Source organism: Tympanuchus pallidicinctus, unplaced genomic scaffold (assembly GCF_026119805.1).
Source record: "Tympanuchus pallidicinctus isolate F22 unplaced genomic scaffold, pur_lepc_1.0 scaffold8, whole genome shotgun sequence".
In the NCBI taxonomy this organism is placed as follows: Eukaryota; Metazoa; Chordata; class Aves; order Galliformes; family Phasianidae; genus Tympanuchus; species Tympanuchus pallidicinctus.
This window is the reverse complement of record NW_026294802.1, coordinates 17,543,311-17,564,290: the sequence shown is the minus strand read 5'-3', so window position 1 is coordinate 17,564,290 and position 20,980 is coordinate 17,543,311. Positions and strand designations below refer to the sequence as shown.

General features: G+C 36.0%; 1 protein-coding gene across 9 annotated transcripts in view; it reads right to left on the bottom strand.

Annotated features, from left to right (window-relative positions):
* The window catches only part of ANKS1B (ankyrin repeat and sterile alpha motif domain containing 1B), a 403,660-nt gene that overhangs the window by 207,294 nt on the left and 175,386 nt on the right, over positions 1–20,980 (bottom strand). For all 9 annotated transcript variants that reach the window (XM_052667844.1, XM_052667843.1, XM_052667851.1 and 6 more), the window contains exons 13-14: positions 8,510–9,093; positions 6,442–6,514 (exon numbers count right to left, since the gene is read on the bottom strand). In XM_052667844.1, the coding sequence (XP_052523804.1) occupies positions 6,442–6,514; positions 8,510–9,093 (657 nt within the window). The remainder of the gene's footprint in view (positions 1–6,441; positions 6,515–8,509; positions 9,094–20,980) is intronic.

Here is a 20,980-nt window from a genome sequence, read left to right as displayed (position 1 = left end):
TTCATTTGTTAAAATAAAGTTGGACTTCTCTGGAGTGAAACACTAGCTCTGATAGGCAGAGTTCTCCTAGGTAAGATGAAGGTCTCATGTCTGAACAGTGGCAATGAGACGGATGGGAGAAACAGAGGAAACTGAGCACATAGCTTTTGGCAGTCCAAGATCTGTGCAATTGCTATTATATGTTACAGTTGCACAGGGCATAATGTGAACTCTTATTCCTCTCACTCAGCTTTTCTGGCTGTGATCCATTTTTTCCTTTTCTAGTTAAGTCATATCTACTTTACTTTCACAACCTTAATTCTCAAACTCACATATCGCACAAACTTGAAGTGGAAAATTTCTCATAATTTTCTCTATATTGAGAATGGGAATTCATTGGTAATAGCTTTGGTCGTATCAGTAGACAAGATAAAACAAACACAGAAAAAACTTTTCTATGAAATGCTTATAACTTGCATCCCTGTAAGAATGATCAAAGAAATTATACCACAAAATACATTCTAATACAGTTCTTCATATTCTACTGTAATTCAGCACTAATCTTTGAAAGGGATTCATTCAGGTACTCTCAGTTACCATCTCCAAGGATGGAAACTCCACCACCATCCTAATCAGCCTGTTCCAATGTATCATTACTCTTTCTAAGAAGAAATGGTTCCTAAAAGCCAATCTGAACCTCCTTTGATGCAACTTGAGGCTATTACCTCTCATCCTATTGCTGCTTCCTGTGAGAAGAAATCGACTCCCACCTCACTGCAACTGCCTTTCAGGTTGTTGTAGAGAGAAATAAGGTCTCCCCTGAGCCTTCTCTTCTCCAGATGGAATTCCAGTTCCATCCACCTGTCTTATAAGACTTGTGCTTCAGACCCTTTGCCAGCTTTATTTTGATTCTTCAGACATGCTTCAGGGCCTTCTTATCTTTCTTGTAGCGAGGGGCCCATAACCGAATACAGTTCTCTAGATACAATAAGGGCACTCAGGGACAAGGACGTGTTTAACTAAGCAAAGAAAACGTGACTACAGTGCACTTGCATTGTATATGTGGACAGTATCCAAACAATAATGAATTATTAACAGAATTATGAGATTGTAAATCAGCCTCCATGTGCTAGAACATGCAAGCTCAATCCTAAGCTGATTGCAAACTGACTTGATGTGGGAATTACATTTCATAATTATTTTCTTTGTCTTTATTTTAATTACTCTGGTTTGAAACAATTTTTACTTTAATCATGATGATATGATAGCCATTACCCATGCTGAAAAGTTATCTCCAAAGTAGAAAACTCCTTAATCATTCCCTTTTTAATGACTTGCAGAATAACCTCTGAATCACATACATCTGAATAGCTACTGGGCTCCAACTAACAGAAATACTGCTTAGCATGCCTTGAAAGAGATTTTTATTCTAGAAAAATATGTTTATAATTAGGCAAAGAAAATATGAAATTGAAGTGTTTCTTCTTTTTACCAGAGAAGTGCAGATGGCTGATATTTAAAGATATTAGCTTTTCTAAATCCTCTGCAAAATATATGTTACTAATCAGTAGAAGTATCTACTATGCTGGAAAAAAAAAAAAGAAAGAAAAAGGACAGCTGTTCAATTTACTGAACTCCGCCTTCTAGATGGATTCAATATAAATCATATTATCAAAGTAGATTAATTACAGAAAGGGCTGAAAGGACTTAAAACCTAACCCATTCAACTGACTCTAGATCAGGTTAGTTTTACCAAAACTGATTTTTTAATATGTGGCAAATATCCATAAATCTTTAAGAATATGCTGAACGTATCAGAGGTCATAATGCAATAATCGATTTGAATGCTTCATTATATTTGTCCTTAAAATTTTGTCCTGGAGAGAAGATATGGGGATTTGTCTCAGCTAGTTTTAGTCTTCTATCTCCGAGGAGGTCCTCTAAGCTCCCTTGATTGATACTTCCAGTGCTATTGCTATGATTCAGACATCTTGCTAATGAACAGCACTGAGGAGGTTCCTGCTTATCTAGCTACATATAACTAGTTTGGAAGTCCTTAATGTAGTCTGCATAGTAAAACTCTAAATATAGACATTAAGGTTGAGATTTATCTACCTAGCATACTGTGATTTTCATCAAGCCATGGTGACTTAATTTGCTCAAAATACAAATATATGAGATGTTGTCAAAAGTTTAGCTGAAATCAGAATACTTGGCATCTGTTGATCTTTTCTTACCTATAAAAGCTGGTATCTGCTAATAGCAGGGCATTAGACTGCCTTAGTAATTTTGCTCTTGACAAATTCATGTTGTCTGCTACCTATTTCATTGCTATTTTCTATATTAAGTTTTTCACTCATTCAGCAACTCTTCTATGAATTGAAAATAATTTCTCACATTCTCCTTCCTCACCCTTTTTAAATATAAGCTCTACATTACCCTCCTTTAGTCTGTTGGTAACTCAAAAAAAAAACAAACGAGTGTTGGGTCTAAGCTTATTTCAGACAGTTATGAAACACAAAATGAAGTTAATAAAATCATCTTTAAGATATCTGAGCTAAAACACCCTGCTCTTTCCTTATTTTCCATTGAGGTTCTAGCCCTTGGATTAGCTGTGCATGCCATATGCTCACTGATGATATTTTCAGGTAGTGTGTGATTAAAGGTTATTGTACATTTTTGCCTTCTCTGTACCTACTATGAGCAGCTTTCCCCTTCTTACAGTACCAAGTACTAAGGTGCCAAAGATTTCTTTGTTGTTCTCCTTATTAACGTACCAGTATAATTATATTAAATCTTTATTTTTCTTGCTAGTTGCATCTCACTGAGTGCTTTGGCACCTCTGCCTTGTCTGTACATGCTTGCATTATTCTTCTATCTTTAGCAGAAAGAGAATATTTTTCTCGTTATTTTTAAGTTGAAAGAAAATAAGACAATTTATGCAAAACAGATTACTTACACTTTTTTTTTTTTTTCCAACCAACGTAGCCTCATAATTATGCCTTTAGTAGTGTTCTGTTGAAGAGCTCAAAAAATTTAACAGAATCATGGAATAGTTTCAGTGATCTTAAAGATGATGTACTTCCAACCTCTTGGTCATGGGCAGGGACATCTTCCGCTCAAGACCAGGTTGCTCAAGATCTCATCCAACCCAACTTTGAACACTTCCAGGAAAATTTGCATCTTAGAGATTTTCATAAATAAATTCCCTGTATTTATTGACATCTCTCTTCTTGAGGCTTGTTTTTCTTGGTAGCTTTCTTTTCCAACAACTGCCACAATAACCAAATGTCTAATTACTATCAAGACCTATGGTTTTGGATTTGTACCAACAACAACCATATTCTTCTTTGCTTTCAGGGATACCAACTGATATTCAATAGCTCTAACTAATGATAACTAGGATGTTCAAGATCTTAAGGTACAAACTGTATTTTTAAAATAATGTCAACACTTCCTCTCTAAATACATCAGAAAAAGAAAGTGAAACTTTCTAAAAACAATGCTCACTAATTTAGCAAGTTTCAGATCTACATGAACAGAAATTTTCTTCACTTGTACAGCCTGAAGATTAAATAATTAATTTTTAATATCTATTGGTTAATTTTTTAGTGTATATATTTAGAGAAAAAAATACAGCTACCAAAACTCATGTATTTATAAGTAAACAGATGAAGTATTTCAGATCACTATCTGATAATACATAGTTTTCCTTTCAAGTTGTAGGCCACATAGTCTGAAATATTAGCACAGAGCTGAGAGAAAAAGGTGAATGTCAAGTTCTGAGATGGAGTTTATGTCAGAGCTACAGCACTTGGGCAGATAAAACTAAATAAAATGCACTGGCATCCAGATGACATCAAATCTGCATAGAATTGGGCAAGAACTCTGAGGAATATGCAACAGAAAGGAAATACAACCAAAAAAGATGTCTTCATTACTTCATACTGTCTGTGTGTTGATTACATTTACAGAAATGTAGTTTTGGTTTGATTCATAATACATATAACTTGATTCCATCATTAAGAGCAAAATCAGATCATAATTCTAAACAAGCTGAAGACCATTAGGAGATAACAGAAAGGAAAAAAATGTTGGTTTGCAGGCAGCTGCACACTGAACAGGAAAGTTGCAAGTCAAGAGTCCCTTCTGGGGAAAGAAATCAAAAGATCTTCCAGTTGAAAGAGCTGAAGAACCAAATGTCACATTTCAATGCCAAGAAAAATAATGCATACAGAAGAAGTCACAAAATGTCTGATGACAAGTGTTGTTGTGAGATTTTATTTTTTTTTTTTTGATATTATAAGAAAAAGAAATGGTGGCTAGTCAAAGGAAGGGACAGAATAATGCTTGCATATCCCTACTTATGCAAATCTGCGTACTCATATCTTTGCTTTTGTCTCAAGTCCAGCTTTTACTTGTTGTACAATTTCTTAACAGAGGCCTGATTTTGAGTGCAGTGCCTGTGTATTATCAAGTTAAAAAATAATAAGCAGCAAATCCTGAATTTCTTCTATCTTCAGAAGCTACTATCTCCAAACATAAAGCTAGGAGATGAATAATTCTTCCTACCACCACTACAAGTTTCAGAAGGAAAAAACAGTCTTCCAAGACAAAATGTCTAGCAATTTTCATTATATTGCTTCCCCCCCCCCTTTTTTTTTTTTTTTTTTTTTTTTTTACCAAAACAAAATCTGCATCTGCAATTGTATTTGTATTCAAATCAGTTATTGATTCATTTTCCTAGATTCTCTTCTCACTGTCCAGAAAACACTGAAGTAGCTGTGTCAACACTGCTTAATTGATGACAGTTTTATCTGTTACAGATATGATGCTTCGTGAAATGGATGGTTGTTAAAATATATATATTTTTTATCTTAACTAACAAGATGTGCACACAGTCCTCTGACTGATATACAAACCTGTGGAATTGCATGGAATTGCTAGCAGAAATGTGCCAGTACAAGCGAGTTAACATTACTGTGCCTCAGGAAAGTGCTGGTACAGGTGACTTAACATAACTATGCCTCCAGACCAAATTATTCAGTCATGGCTGTCACTTTTCTTCCCATCAGTTAGGAAGAACACATAGTAAAATATTTCCAAAATTCTTATCAGCACAGTTGCACAGATTTTTGTTAACACACCAAACTATTCATAACTTAGCCTTCTTAGAATTTACCACAGTAGGGAAAGGTTGCAAATTTTCCCATCATTGAGAACACCAGTCGCTAGTTTGTCAGCAACATTTTTTGTACTGTGCCAAATATTTGCTCAAAACAGTATTAAATAATGTAGAATTGCAAAATCATAGAATCGCTAAGGTAGAGAAACACCTCTAAGATCACCTGGTCCAACCATCCACCTATCACCAATATTTCCCACTAAACCATGTCCCTCAGTACATCATCTCAATGCTTCTTTAAACAGCTGACATCACCACCTCCCTAGGCATCCTGTTCAAGCTCCTGACTCTGAGAAGGAGTTTTTACTAACGTCGACTTCTATCTCCCCTGGGACAACTTAAGGCCATTCCCTCTAGTCTTATAGATTGTTACATAGGAGAAGAGGGCGACCCCCACCTCACCACAACCTACCTTCAGGTAGTTGTAGAGAGTGATAAGGTCACCCCTGAGCCTCCCCTTCCCAAGACTGAACAATCTGTTCCCTCAGCTGCTCCCCATAAGACTTGTGCTCCAGACCCCTCGCCAGCTTTGTTGACCTTCTCTGAACACTCTTCAGGGCTCCATGTCTTGTAGTGAGGGGCCAAAACTGAATGCAGTACTCAAGGTGCAGCCTTGCCAGGTTTGAGTATGCAGGGATTTTCAGTTCCCTGTTTTTCAACAGCAGCACTATTTCTGATACAAGCCAGGATGCCATTGGCCTTTTCGGCCACCTGCACACACTGCTGGCTCACGTTCAGCTGAGCATCAACCAATCCCATCATAACATTTCCTCTACACAGTCTTCCAGCAATTCTACTCTACCCTGTAGCATTTCTTGGGGTTCTTGTGGGAAAAGTACGGGACCTGGCACTTGGTCTTGTTGAACTGCATTCTATTTTCAGCCCCACTATCCAGCTTATCCAACTTTAAAAACTGACAGCAGCTATTGGACTACATATACACTGAGTATCCTATCATTCAAAAATAAATAAATAAATAAATAAATTCAGCTGAAAAATATTGGAAAATATCCCTCTAGAAGAAGGGCTTCATTATGAAGAAGCATTTTTCTGATAAGATTTCAAAACAACATTAATGATTCCAATATGCTATTTAAAGCAAGAGCTCCAGGATACTGGTCCTAATGCATCTCTAAAAGTAAACAACATTGATTCTGTTCATGGTTATTCAAATACTTTCAAATGATTTCAACACAGCAGGTTACTTAGCAGTATCTTATCTGTGGTTTCCCTACAGACAACTAATAATTAAACAAGAGTTAGTTGTTTTTCCTTACTTGTAGTGTGATCATTCATCTCTCCAAGTCCAGTATTAATTCCAGCATCTATGGAACTCATGATTTTATCAATCTACAAAAAAAGTGAACAGCGAAAACAATTGATGAGTGTCATCTTCATTATTTTTGGGTTTTCGTGTGTGAAATTCTGGCATTATTACTCTCATTAAGGCAACAGTGTAAGCAAAATTGAACAAGGCAAAAATGAAATGATGATGACTAACTTCTCCATTTCAATTTTTATTTTGCAACATATTTGAACACACTGAAAGCTAAAGTTTGGAATTGATGAAACTAATGTTTCTTTACCTACAGTTCCTGCCCTACTGATGATTAGGGTCATCTCAGTTTTTGAAACTACTTTGTCATATTTCTGTACATGGATACAAAGGACATGTATTAAAACCTTTGTCAGCATGGATTTTAATTGTATGGGGTTATTTTATTTGATGTAATTTTGATGGTTGATGTAATTCACTAGAAGACAACTAAAGCAGCAATAATATTGCTAATTATTTTTTTTGTGTGTTATAGAGTTCTAAATCATTCTCGTTAAGATTTCCAGAAAACTTCCTAGCTCCCTTTTCTCTTTCTGCCCCAAGTCCACTGGCACAGGTATGAAATGTAGCTGTGCCCATATATACCACTTGTAAAACAGCACTACATTCATCCCAAAGCTTATTTGCATAATTTTAAATTACCTTGTACAGACTATGACTGAATGCATATCTACTATATTTTCCATAAGAGCAGAACATACAAAAAACTAAAAAGTCTAAAGTTGTCTGAGAAGGCAGACACAGAGAACTAGATTCTATCGATATGAATGCTAGGACCACTGGGAAAACTGACTCCTTTTCTAATACTATGTACTTGTCACAGGTGACAAGAGAAAATTAGGGATTTATGTAAGAATCTGCAGATTTAGAATTCATACCTACTTTTTTTTTGATAAATTGCTTTTTTTTTTTTTTTTTTTTTGCTTCAAGAACAACAAAACATTGAACTCCTCCTGAAAAAGCAAATTGACTAATTTCAAGATTTCAGCATATCTGGGCTAATAAGATCATAATCTCATCCTAAATACTTTCCCACTAAGAAAGTTCCTCCTTTAAACAAAATCTACTTTCAGATATCTTATCAACCCAGTCATTTAAATGAGCTGGAAACATTTTCCTAGAAAAGTAATTAATTACACAAACTCTTTTTTTTCCCCTGATATAAAATGATACTCTGGCGATGCATACACAGTCCCATGGCAGTCATTTTAAACATAAATGCTTGCTTCTCTGTAATAGCAGTAAACATACAAACACTTCACATTCTCAATCTACCTCAGTAAGATTTGAGCTTTCATGTCTATTGCTTACATTTTTTGAACCTTAGCACAGTAGAAAGAAAAAAAGTTAGTTTTATACAGTTTTCTCCTTTCTTTAAACCAAGCTGTAAAAATAAAATCAAGTCTTTCTTATGAGCAAGCATGCATATCATACATTCAGGGCAGAAATTTATCTTAATAGCCCTGAATTCATTGTAGCTACAAGTGTATTCCCACGTCACACAAGAATCAAACGTGTGCCAAATGTTGTGTACCATTAGAGGGTGTGTTATTCATAGAGGGTTTGGGAAATGAAAAATCAACCAAAAATCTTAGACTCTGTTCCTGCTTTTTTCTTGTGTCTCTTGTTGGGAAGCACTGTGGTAGTGGGAAATAATTAGTGAACATATAAATAATGGCCACTGCTACAATACTTTTTCCAATTTTATTAGTGTCAGCGGTGAGGGCTTTAGTAGAAAATAAATTCAATGTCAAAACAAATTATAGCATTACTTCTAGTTGACTTCATTCACTATGGAGACAATAGACTTCATTAAAAATACAGCATTTTGAATAAAAATGTGTGGCATTCTGTGCCAGCTGTTGAATTACTTTGCATTACACTATGGTATATTCTCAGGATTTGTAATGTGGAAGATCTATTTATTATTTAATCTCCGAAATGGAAAAAATAACAGTATTTTCACAGCACTATGTATTTGCTTACTCTTAAAAATGGCCAAAACTTACTTCTTCCCATTCTGATGTGAAGGAAGGTGTTCTCTCAGAATTTCCTTTGGAGCACTGTTGACTTGGTGTGGGTTCACTCCAGTTGCTTCTTGCTTTTTTGCCACTGGGTGGATGGGTGACAAGATTAGAATCAGATTTTGAAACATTTTTGCACAAATGCATTTCAAGCAAAGTCTTTGGTAAAGATCGTATTCTCCCAAGTGTGCATGCTCGTTCAACAAATCCTCCAGTAGTAATCACCCACTGTTCGCTTATCCTCGTTGATGTGCCAACCAGTGTATGATTTTCTACTGGTTTAGTTTTAGAATGAAATATGGTTCTGTTTACAACTGGTGGCTTTTTTTTCTTAACAGGAGGATCAGTGTTGCTTTCTTTCCGTAGCTGCATCTGCTGCATTGTGCTCTTGCTCAAAATGCTTTTGTCCAGTGGGCTACTGCACTCATTCCTTTTGCTGTACAGCTGGAGTGGGTTATCAGGTGGGTCACAAGCAGGTGATGATCCATGAAGTAAGCCTGCAAACTGCTCAGTAGGGTGCCCTTCAGGAAGCTCACTTTCAGCGGATGTTTCTCCCTTACAAAGACGCTCTGAAATGAAAGAGAATATCTTGTAAGGAAAAAAAAAAAAAGAGAGAATGATAAAGTATCATAAGCTGTGAAGAACTTACTTTGCAAAATGTATTTTTTATGCTTCCTGTTTTTTTTTTTTTTTGTTTTGTTTTTGTTTTATTCAGAAAGAAAAGATACAAGAATTGATTTATTATTCTCTTAAAAAACAACTCCCTCCTTGAACTTGATTAATTTATCCTGACTGGTTGAAAGACAGCCAAAACCACTCAGCACTACACATACATTCCAGAAAAAGTAAATTTATAAAATAAAGCAGTTCATTCCTATTCTATCAGTTTGAGGTGTCTCTTCTAATTAGTTGCTGAACTGAAATGAGTTCAAAATATACCACTTTGTACTTCCTTACTAGATAATAAAACACAAACAATCTGTGTTACCAGGACTGCTAATTTATTTTTTAATAGTCACTTTAATAGTCATTATTAAAAAATAGTGAATTTGTTCCATTATGCCTTTTTACAGACACTCTCTAAAGAACAGATAGAGTATTTTTATTTCAAGGAACTTAAAAGAATAGCTTCAGAATTATAGAAGTCTTTGTAAAATAATTGTAAATCAAGATTTTTCTTTAAAAACTGAATCAAGTTTTATAAAAATGTAGCAGAAGAAGAGAGCACTACTGAAAAAATATACTTTTCTACAGAATTCCCAGTGTAAATATTCTTTTCTCTATCTGTTTCTTTAAGGACCAGAAGAAAATTACTGAGACCTTTTTCTAATTAATCATTTAAAGTGTTCCTATGGATAACACCATTATATTGATGTGGCATTAAGTTAGCATATTCTATTCCAAATAACTGTATCCTCACTAACAGCTGCATCTTCAGAAACTATTTCATGAGAGATGACACCTCATTCTTGCTAGAAGTGGCATGTATACATACAGCAGACTCTTAACTGTAGGACTGTATGCACAGCAAGAACCACCACAAGGATTCAAAAACAGTACTGTGTCATAATTTCCAAATAACATGAGTAGTTTTCCATGTAGTAGTAGTTTTTATCTGCTAAAAGATCTGCATAGGAAAAGGAGGACTTAAGACATTCTTACTTTCTTTCATTACTGAAAGTTGCTGGATTAATTGCAAGCCTGCAATTTAGAAGGTGAATGTGGCATGAAAGATATTAATGGTATAATAATTTATTTTGATGATTTTCTTTTTCATGAAAAATTCAGTAGCTGAGATTCAACTTCAGATTAAGACATCTCTTTTTATATACCTGTAAGACTAAGTATGCAAGCTTCCCCTGTAGTCTCTAACCAGTTTGACAGTCAGTAGATCCTAGATAGTGGTGCCACTCACTGAATATTGTGGTCAAGTGAATTACTTTATTATTATATTCTGTATAGTAACACTCTGTGTTACAGAACCACACAGAATCACAGAATGGCCCATGTTGGAAGGAACTTGAAGTACCATGCATTCCCAACCCCCCTCCACAGGCAGGCCCACCAACCTCCACATTTATTTACTCTAACTTATTTATTATATTATCTTATTTATTTACTCACCTATTTACTTCACATTTGTTAATATTTATATTATTCTCTGTTAACTGTATTGATTAGACTACCAGTGACTATAATCAGATGCCTCTACTCAGATATCTTAATAATCAACTGAATTCTATTCCACTGTTTCAGATATCAAGACTTAGAGCTGTCTGCTGAATTGACTGAAGAAACAGATGTGTTTTTTGGGAAAGAAAGAAGGAAGAGTAAATCAGGAAAAAGACAAGACATACACCTGTATGCCAAGGATTTCACTAATATCTACACAAATTCAATAGTATATTTTCTACATCTATACTAGTAAATAAAAATGGCTAAATACTATTCTTAGGATCTAGAAAAATTATTTGTTTAACACCCAAGACAGATGGCACATCCAGTAATTGGGAATGGTCTCCAACCTCAGCTAAAACTTAAGCTACACCCTGGCACTGTCTAGGTGGGTACTACTTGGTCTTAGCTAAATCTTGCCAAAATCCACATAAAAGTTTAACAGTACAAACTGTCCAGTGCAAATGTCATCTCTTGTCCTGATTTTGTTTACTTTACTCCCATAGACAAAAATTGTTTCTGAGTAATCTCATTCTTCTGCGGTCATTAAATATATGTAGTGACCGCTAAAAAGTGTATCTCACTTCTTTACAGCAGCTGTGCAGTGACACGATATCAAAACATTATTTTCAGTTATTATGTTAGTTGAAGTGGAATAATTTTGCAATGGACAGAAAAATTATAAACATATTGAGTGCAGCATGATCTTTAATACAGTTACTGTATTGCACATGTGAGAATACATATATTATTGTACCTGTAACTTTCACCTTTAAAAAAACAACAGGGCATCAAGATGTAAATGCAAATACTTTAAGACAGAAAAGATGGAAACATTGCCTGTGTAGTCATTTAGACTTCTAGTCAGTGCTCACACTGTCTTTCACTTTTACATAATCACCTACTATTTAAAAAAAAAATAATGAAACAACTGCTTGTTTCATGTAGTGTTCAGATTGAAGTTTGCTTAGGGCAAGAGAAGCAATTCAACGTACTATATTCTCATGTTCAAAAGGGGTAGACTTATTGCCTGCATACCTGCACTTATTACTGCATACCATTGAAATACTTATTAAAATGACAAATTTGTCAGCAGCTCATGAAACTTTTCTATGATATCATTACCCACATAATTTACAAATATGAATTCACGTATCTTTATAAAGTGAGGCTATAATGTGATAACATTTTAATTTGACAAATAGAAAATAAGGCACAACAAGATCATGCTGAAAATATTCACAGATTTTGGGCATTCAATTTGATATTCTTTTGATATTCGATTTGATATTCTGATAAATTTGCTTTGCCCACGGTATTTAACATTATTCAACACAAAATAGTTTCTAAGTTGTTATTGACATCAGTAGTTCTGTAAGTCAGATCCAGTCTCAAATTCAGCATTCAAAAAACATTTGCTGTTAATTTGCTGTTAATGACTACTTGGATAAAGTTTGGTTTGCCTTGATCAAAAACAGCTCCAGCAGAGATGGAATATTCTCCATGCAGTATTCAGCTGCCACGGCTGTTACTTATTTTCCTTCTTCCCTTTAATTTTAACTAAGAACTTTGATAACTATATTACAAAGGAAGCAAAGATCTCATAGCTATACTTCTTTCACTGCATGGTTTTGAACAACGCAGACCAAAACTGTATTGGGCAATAAAAAGGAATGGGGTTGTCAAGAAAATAGAGCGTGCAGTTATGATGAATGTTAAGAAGCATGTAGCATGCATGCAGCACCACAGTCCTAGAACAGATTATCCAGACAGGTGGCGTCTCCATCTGTGGAGGCTTTTTAGGTTGGCTAGGAAAGATCATGTCTGATCTGATGATTCAAACAGGGTGCTGGATTAGATGACCTTAAGAGGTCCCTTCAACAAGTCTCCTATTATCCAATCATAATTCTAAATCTTCTGATCTTTGAATTTGTAACTTAATCCTTAAATACTCTTTAATATGGTTTTGTAATATTATTTTAATTTCCTACTGGAGCTAATGTATAATAAGAAGAATATTGAACTGGACCATATCACTGCTCTAAGCAGTACAATAGCATATTACTCCCTGAATTGGTCTAAATAAGTCACAGAGTTTAAAAAAAAAACAAAACAAAAAAACAAATCCTTGCAATAAATAATCATAAATTTATTTTCTAGAGTAAGGCTTATTTTTTTTCCTAACAAATCAGTATTTATTTCAGTAACTGAAGCATGAGATACTAGGAATCTTTTTCAAATTACAGTATCTCTAAAACTGAAACTGTATGTCTTTCTTTGCCCACATGAATGTCCTAATAAGATCTCATTCCCAATAACTTCAAAGCAACCACGCCTAAACAAGTTAAATGAAATAATCCTTCCTTTCTTAGCTTTCAAAATGTGGTATTTTGTTTATTATTTCCTGTATTTTTTTCAAACATATCAAAATTACTCCTTTTCTTTGAACACCTCCGTGCATTGGAAAGTTTCATTTAACAAGCTGCCAATGTCCTGTGTGGCTGGAATTAATCTTATATCTGTACATCTCAGAAAAATCAGGCTGTCCATTCCTAAACTGTTCCATCTCCTAATTTTATCATGTTTTTGAGCCTTTTCACTAGTTCCTTCCCTTTTGTTTTGTCTTTTAGAACCAACTCAAATGGTAGCAAAGAATACTGTATGAAACTGCACTACATAGATCAATATTCAGTAAGCAATTTGTTAATTTTTGCTTTTTCACAGTTTTTTGCATAAGTCTTCTGAGAATGGAAGATATGGGGATACCGGAGAAGAAAATAGGCAGAGAGGGTAAAGCTCTCGAATCAAATTCTGATGGAAGGAACTTTCTGATTACAAACTATTTGATTGCTTTTTGCATCAATGCTTATTTTTGTCATCTTAAAAAAAAGAAATCCAATAGAGAAAGATCTTCAATCCTGCTTCCTCACCACATACTGCTTGTCATCCCTTCTTATCTTTTTACTTGTAAATATTACCCTAAATACCAAAACATAAATAGAACTTTAATGTTGTTACAAGTGCACCCACAGCTTTCCCGTTACTTATGAAAATCACTGTGATACTGCCATATCTGTATTGCATGGAACACATCTTACATTCGGAACAAAATTAATTCAATTCTACCATAATCCCTAAGCTACAGATAAGTATTGCTATTATCATGCTGGCATTTAGGCAGCAGACAGCAATTCAATCAGCTATTTACACACTGGTTTACCCCAGCACAGTTGCTTGTGGTACATGCACGGATCTCTGTGGAATACCATTTTTCACTTAGAAATTTTGCATTCATGTAAAACTTGGAAGTCAGCTTATTCACATTTGCATCTCAAGAGATTCCATCCTCAAAATTGAAATACATTCAATAGAATAGTAGTTATTAATAGTAGTAATGAAAGAGCTGTAATAGATAAATTAGAACGACAGAGTTGCATCTTTAACAGGCATTGCTGTTGCCATGGTACGAGTTTCTAATGTAAAATAAAAATCCACTAGAAGTTTGTTCTATGGTTATGGTAACAACCGTATTGTGAAACCTGCAGAGTAATATAATCATGCTCGGTTCTTGTTCGACCCAAAAAGTTGTTTTTAGGAGTATACTCTGCACATATATAGTATCTGACCAAAAAAATCACAATCTCAACTATTTTATCCACACACTGCATTGGTAGATAAAACACGCACACTTGAGTACGCTCTTGTCCCTTCCTACCACTTATGTAAGTTAAAACCATTTGAAATAGATGGATGGTTGTTGTCAGCAACGGAGGCAATGCAACAGATGGTAAGAAACATCATCTTATTTTCATAGTAAAGGTTGCTTTGGACACACCTTCACTTGATATCTCAGTTGTATTGTCAAAGCGACATCATAAAATGGGACACTCAATAAGAATACGTGTAAGAAAGAAGATTTAAAGACTGAAGTAGCAATATTCATAGAATCATAGAATCTCTTCCAAACACTGGAAGAGACTATTACAATCTCTAGTTCCAACCCCCCTGCTACAGGCAGAGACATCTCCCCATAGACCAGGTTGCTCAAAGCCCCATCCCGCCTGGCCTTGATTGCTTCAAGGGAGGGGGCATCCACAGCCTCACTGGACAATTTGTTCCAGTGCTCACCACTCTCACAGTAAAGAATTTCTTCCCAATATCAAGTCTGAATCTACCCTCTTCCAGTTTAAAGCCATTTCCCCTCATCCTGTTGCTACACATCCTTATAAAAAATCCCAACCCAGGTTTCCTGTAGGCCCCCTACAGGTACTGGAAGGCTGCTATAAGGTTCCACTGGAGCTCTCTTCTCCAGGCTGAAGAGCCCCAACTCTCTCTTCAGTAATTTTGAGGGTATAGACAGTTTGTTATGGAATTTTCTGTACATGACTTGCCAGGCTCTAATGAAGTAAAAAGCTTTCAGTAAAGAAGGATATTAGCTAGTAATTAATACTAATTCTAAGCACATTACAGTATTCAAATATAGCTTTTGCTCAAAATTTCAGAAACATAAGTGCTATGCACTACAAGTACATTTTATGTTTTTTTGCAGTTGTGTTCACTTTCCTGCACATTCTTATGATTTTTTTTTTCTTGTGAAGTGCATTCTGTATTTAAGGCAGCCAGAAATGTAACTTTTACATAGATCACACAGGGTTAATCTTTAACTGCAAGATTCAGCTTAGACAAAAATACAAAGCTGCAACTTCCACCTCCATAATGCCGTTTCCATGAGGATTTCTTTCTATGTGACTATATAAGGAATGATTCCTACATATCTTAATGAGAGACAGAGTTTCATGAAACATCACATTTCACAGCACAAGAATGTGCCTTATACCTGCTCTTCAAAATAAGAATTCTGACATATGTTTGTAGATTTACAGATTAAAAAATTAATGCAAAAGAAATAGTGCTCAACATCCTCCTAGTGATTCACTGGACTATTTCAACACCCAGGTTCAAGCTAAAATTCTTTTAGAATATCTCAAGTCTTCCATGCAGCAAAAGGAATGAAAAAGTCAGTAAAACTTTGTAACACTCAAGTAATCTTTCATAAGAAATTCTACAAAATGAATGGATATTGATGCAAAATGTAATTTTGCAGAAAGCTCGTATAATTGCATTGATAAATTCTGTGGTAATCTCTTGCAGGAGAAAGCTAGCAGTTGAGTGGGATGTGGCTGTACTCAGAAAGTGCCTGTTAATTTGACAACATAATACAGCAGGGAAAAGGAAAAAAGGAAAATTTGGTGACACTTAATAACTAAAATCTGTGCAAACCAACATGAATATAACAGACGAGCTCTTGAAACCAAATCTATTTGATGAATCACAGGATCAGAATCATAGAATGGCCTGGGGTGAAAAGGACCACAATGATCATCTAGTTTCAATCCCCTTGCTATGTGCAGGGTCACCAGCCACTAGACCAGCCTGCCCAGAGCCACATCCAGCCTGGAAAGTTCTAATGAAATCTGGAAGAATCTAATGAAACTGTTCCACTGCTGATATTTTATACATCAAAAGCAAAGAAGGAATGAATAGGAAAGTCTTTCACCAACTAGGAACAAAGCTTACTAATTGACAATGCAAAAGAGATTGGAAAAATTATGAATTTTTGAAGTGCTACTTCTAAATGGAGATTTTGCTCAACAATTTTGACACTTCTAGGTGGAATAAAGGATTTGCTTAAATAACATTACAGTGTCTCCAAGCAGAAGCAGTACAGAATCATAGAATTGCTTGGGTTGGAGGAGACCTCAAGGATCATTAAGTCCAACCTGCTGCCACAGGCAGGGTTGCCAACCTCTAGATCAAGTACTAAATCAGGTTGTCTACGGCCCAATCCAATCTGGTCATGAATAGGGGCAGTGCATCCACAACCTCTCTGGGCAGTCTAGTGAGTTCCAGCATCTCTCCACCCTCTCAGTGAAAAACTTTCCCCTAACATCTAATCTAAATCTTCCCTCCTTTAGTTTAAAACCATTCTCCCTTGTCTTATCACTGTCTACCCTTGTAAAAAGTTGATTTCTCTCCTGTTTAATTCCCCTTTAATTAATAGAAGGCAATAATGCAGTCTCCCCACAGTTTTTTTCTTTTCCAGACTGAATAAGCCCAGCTCCTTCAGCCTTCCTTCATAGGAGAAATGCTCCAGCCCTTAGACTACCTTCACAACCATCCTCTGGACCTTCTCCAAAACCTTGACATCTTTTCTGTACAGCCAAGCCGCAGACTTGGACACGATATTCCAGATGGGACCTTAGTAGCACAGAGAGGGACAATCACCTCCCTCTCCCTTCTGGCCACCCCTATTGTGATATACTTTAAGACACTGCTGTCCTTCGAGGCTGCAAGCACACACTGCTGGCTCACGTTGAGTTTTTCTTTTACCAGGACTCCTAAATCCATCTCAAGAGGCCTACTCACAAAGAGTTCTTCTCCCAGTCTGTATTAATATCTGGGATTACCCCCAACCCAGGTGTGAAACCTTGTATTTTCCTTTGTTGAAACTCATTAGGTTCACATGGGCCTATCCTTCGAGTTTATTCTCTGGATGGCATCTCTTCCTCCTGCTGTATCAACTGCATCACTCAGCTTGGTGACATCAGCAAACTTGCTGATGATACACTCAATCCCACTACCTGTGTCATTAATAAAGATGTTAAAGAGTATTGGTCCCAAGACAAAAGTCAAAAGATTAGAAAATGTATGTTCTGGCATTTGCACTGATGGCACACTTCTTCAATTGCTAACCTTGATAAAGCATCTATTTCTGATCTGAACAGTATTTTTCAGATCCTTCAGATAGGATACAAGGTTGCTTGCCCCTTCTAGAAAGAGTCCAGTGGAGAGCCATAGAGATGACTAGGCGCCTGGAGCATCTTCTGCACAAATGCTGAGTGACCTGGGACTGATCATCCTGCAGAAGAGAAGGCTGAGAAGGGATCTCCTAACTTTATCAATATCTAAGGAGTGGTAGTCAGGTTTGATAGGGTTAAACTCTTTTCAGTGGTGAGCAACAATAGAAAAAGGGGCAATGGCCACAAACTGAAACACTTGAAGTTGCATATTAACACAAGGAAGAACTTCTTAACTGAGAGTGATGAAACACTGGAACAAACTGCCCAGAGTTGTTGGGTCTCCTCTGGAAATATTCAAGACTCATCTAGACATCCACCTGTGTGACCTACTGCAGGGAACCTGCTTTAGCAAGGCAGTTGGACACAATGATCTCTAGAGGTCCCTTCCAAGCCCTACGAATTTGTGATTCTGTGAATCTCCTTCCCTCTCTCTTCCTCTCCTCACAAAACCATGCTTATCTACACTCTGTTTCATCTTATAATTTAGTTTCAAAGTCCGTAAATATTGAATCAAACCTTAAAAAGAAATAATGAAAATAAAAGCCTCAACACTAATGGCCTTATTTAACATGACTTATTTAATGCTGTTCCCAAGAAGAAAAGTAATACTGAAGAAATGGTATTGCTTCTTGCAAAATTTCTTGGTAAGGAGTAGAAATAAAGGAGTAAGGACATTAAGTGTCTAAATCTCAAAAATGTCTAAAAATATCTTAGACTGTAAAATTATAGTTCAGTTTCTAGAGGCAGATACAGTCATAGCCATGGAAGATGACATCAGGAACTGCAAAGTTTTCCAATTCTTTGTAGAATATAAATTATCATGAAAAGAATTTATAAAATATAACTGATCCTAAATCAATTCATCAAAGAAAGAAAAACAGCAAACAGTCTAGACATGGTCCTGTGCAAAACTGTCACAAAACTGAATCACAGAATTGTAGGGGTTGGAAGGGAACTCCAGAGATCACTGAGTCCAACCCCCCTGCCAAAGCAGGTTCCCTACAGCAGGTCACACGGGTAGGCATCCAGGCAGGTCTTGAACATCTCCAAAGAAGGAGACTCTCCTGCTTAAGCAGGAAGTTGGACCAGATGACTTCCAGACCTAAAGCAATCTGTGACTGTGAAGCTAAAAAATTACACGCAAAAGAATTTAGCTAATATTATTTTTCTAGATACAGTGACAACCTCTAAAAATGTTTACTTTTCACAAATTACTTTAGAAGGCAGCATCACATTACAGTATTTAAAAGCAGATTCTGTGAAAAAAGGGAAGAAATTCAGGTGACTAAATACAGATCTCCATGGACATTCTTGACACAGTAAGGTATCCAACTAGCTGCAAGGGCTGACACTGATATTAATGGAACCCTGAGTCTTTCTGGGAAAACAGAGACAGAGAATGTTTCTGGGATGTTCCAAATGGTATGGAGATCTCTGTTCATGCACTTGAATTGCTTCATTGTAGTAAAATGCTAGCAGGCATGGAGTAAATAGTGTATGGATGGTGGAGTATGGATAGTGGCATCCATATAGACAACACATCTCAAAAAAATCACTGTAAATAAAATTGTGTTTTGAAGAAATTCTCTGCGTATACCTCACTTTAGCTGACTCGGACACACTTATATTTGACAGGAACTCAAAACATAGCATTTTAAGTAGATTGTTGGATAAATCTACCAAATAACCCATCAGATTAAGAAGAACTATCATCTGGATATCACTGAGCATGAAATGATACCAGATATCATCTCAGGACATTCTGGGAAGTTATGTGCATTTGGATCATGGAATTAACCAGCTTTGAATTGATTATCACTGTTGGAAATGCCAATGTGAAGCAACCAACAGAATGAAGAAATGACTAGATCATTTCCAGATTTAGTTACAGGAAAAAAAAGAAAAGAAAAGAAAAGAAAATAGTTCAAACATGGAAGAACAGCAAATAAGTCTGAAAGATACAACTTTCAGGTTCCATCACAAATGTTATATTAAGTCCTTTACTAGCATAGAACAAAAAGCATCCAGAGAGCTAAAAGGACCAGCTGAAAATAGGAAAGAGAAATTACTGATCTGTTTCAGACAAAATTTGCAAACCAGTTCCTTTCAGACTACTTGCATTAGTATTTGGGTAACTGTACTTTATCAGCACTTACAGAAGTTTTCTCCTTGTCCTAAAACAACAGATGCATTTAAGACAAAATTTCATTTTAATACTTTTTTTTTTCTTGGTGTTCTTACATTAATTAAAAACATGACTATGAAGAACTGTATGAATAATTCTAACTGGTTGCTGGTCACAAGCTCCCAAAGAGACATTTCCTTTATATTCCCAAATATAGGTCAGTTCTTTTGGATAGAAACGGAGGGCTGCCATTCTTGTTTTTGATCTACATTCTTGTTTTTGTGGATACGGTTTAATCCAATTAAAAATCCACTTGCATAATTGGTCAAAAAAACATGCAATGTAACTACTTCTCATAGTAATGCTGAATAATTAAACTTCTCTTGAGATCATGTGAGAGTTACAGGACAGAGCTTCATTTAGTGAATATCTGTGGTAACAGAAAACATTGCCACCTACTCTTCAGTCAGAAGATATAATTCCAACAACTCCACTGCCAGAGTCATTTGTAAGAATGGCTTTTGATTTCCTTAGAGCAAATCAGTTGTGTCAATTTAGGTAAAGTAGCTGTGGTTTTTTGGCTTATTTTGCTTTAAATGGATGAGAAAGCGCTCATGGAAACTGCTCTGCTGAACTCTCTTTGAAGTGACAACAACGAAAGAAGTGCAATGACATGGGTACTGGCACCATCTTCAGTCAACTTCATGGAATTCTGCCACACAAAAAAGGATAATAATTCTCTACAATGTAAGGGTCAGCTCAGCTTGACTCTATTATATACATCAGAAGGATACTTCCTAAAGGACCAAGCTGTTTTTCTTTTCAAGTACATTATGCCCTACTAAGAACACAATTTTCTTAGATAGAATAATGAGCATAATCACAGCATATTCTAAGTTAGAGGGGACCAAAGTATTATGAAGTCCAACTCTGGGCTCCACACAGGACTACTCAAAATTCAAACTATATTTCTGAGAGTGCTGTCCAAACACTTCGAACTATGTCAGAGTGGGGTCATGCCCACTGCTCTGGGGAGACTGTTCTAGTGCCCAACCACCTTCTGGTGAAGAATGTATTCCTAATCTCCAACTTGAATCTTCCTTTATGGAGCTGCCTGCCTTTTTCTTGCATCCTGTCGCTGCTCACCAGATCAGAGAGATCAGCACTTCTATAGTTATGAATCATTATTATGACAATAAACGTTAGTGTGAACCACTGTCTTATACTGATTTAACTTCAGGCTCCCTGATTTTGACCTATACAAGAAACCTTCTATGAAAATGACCTTGTTGTTGA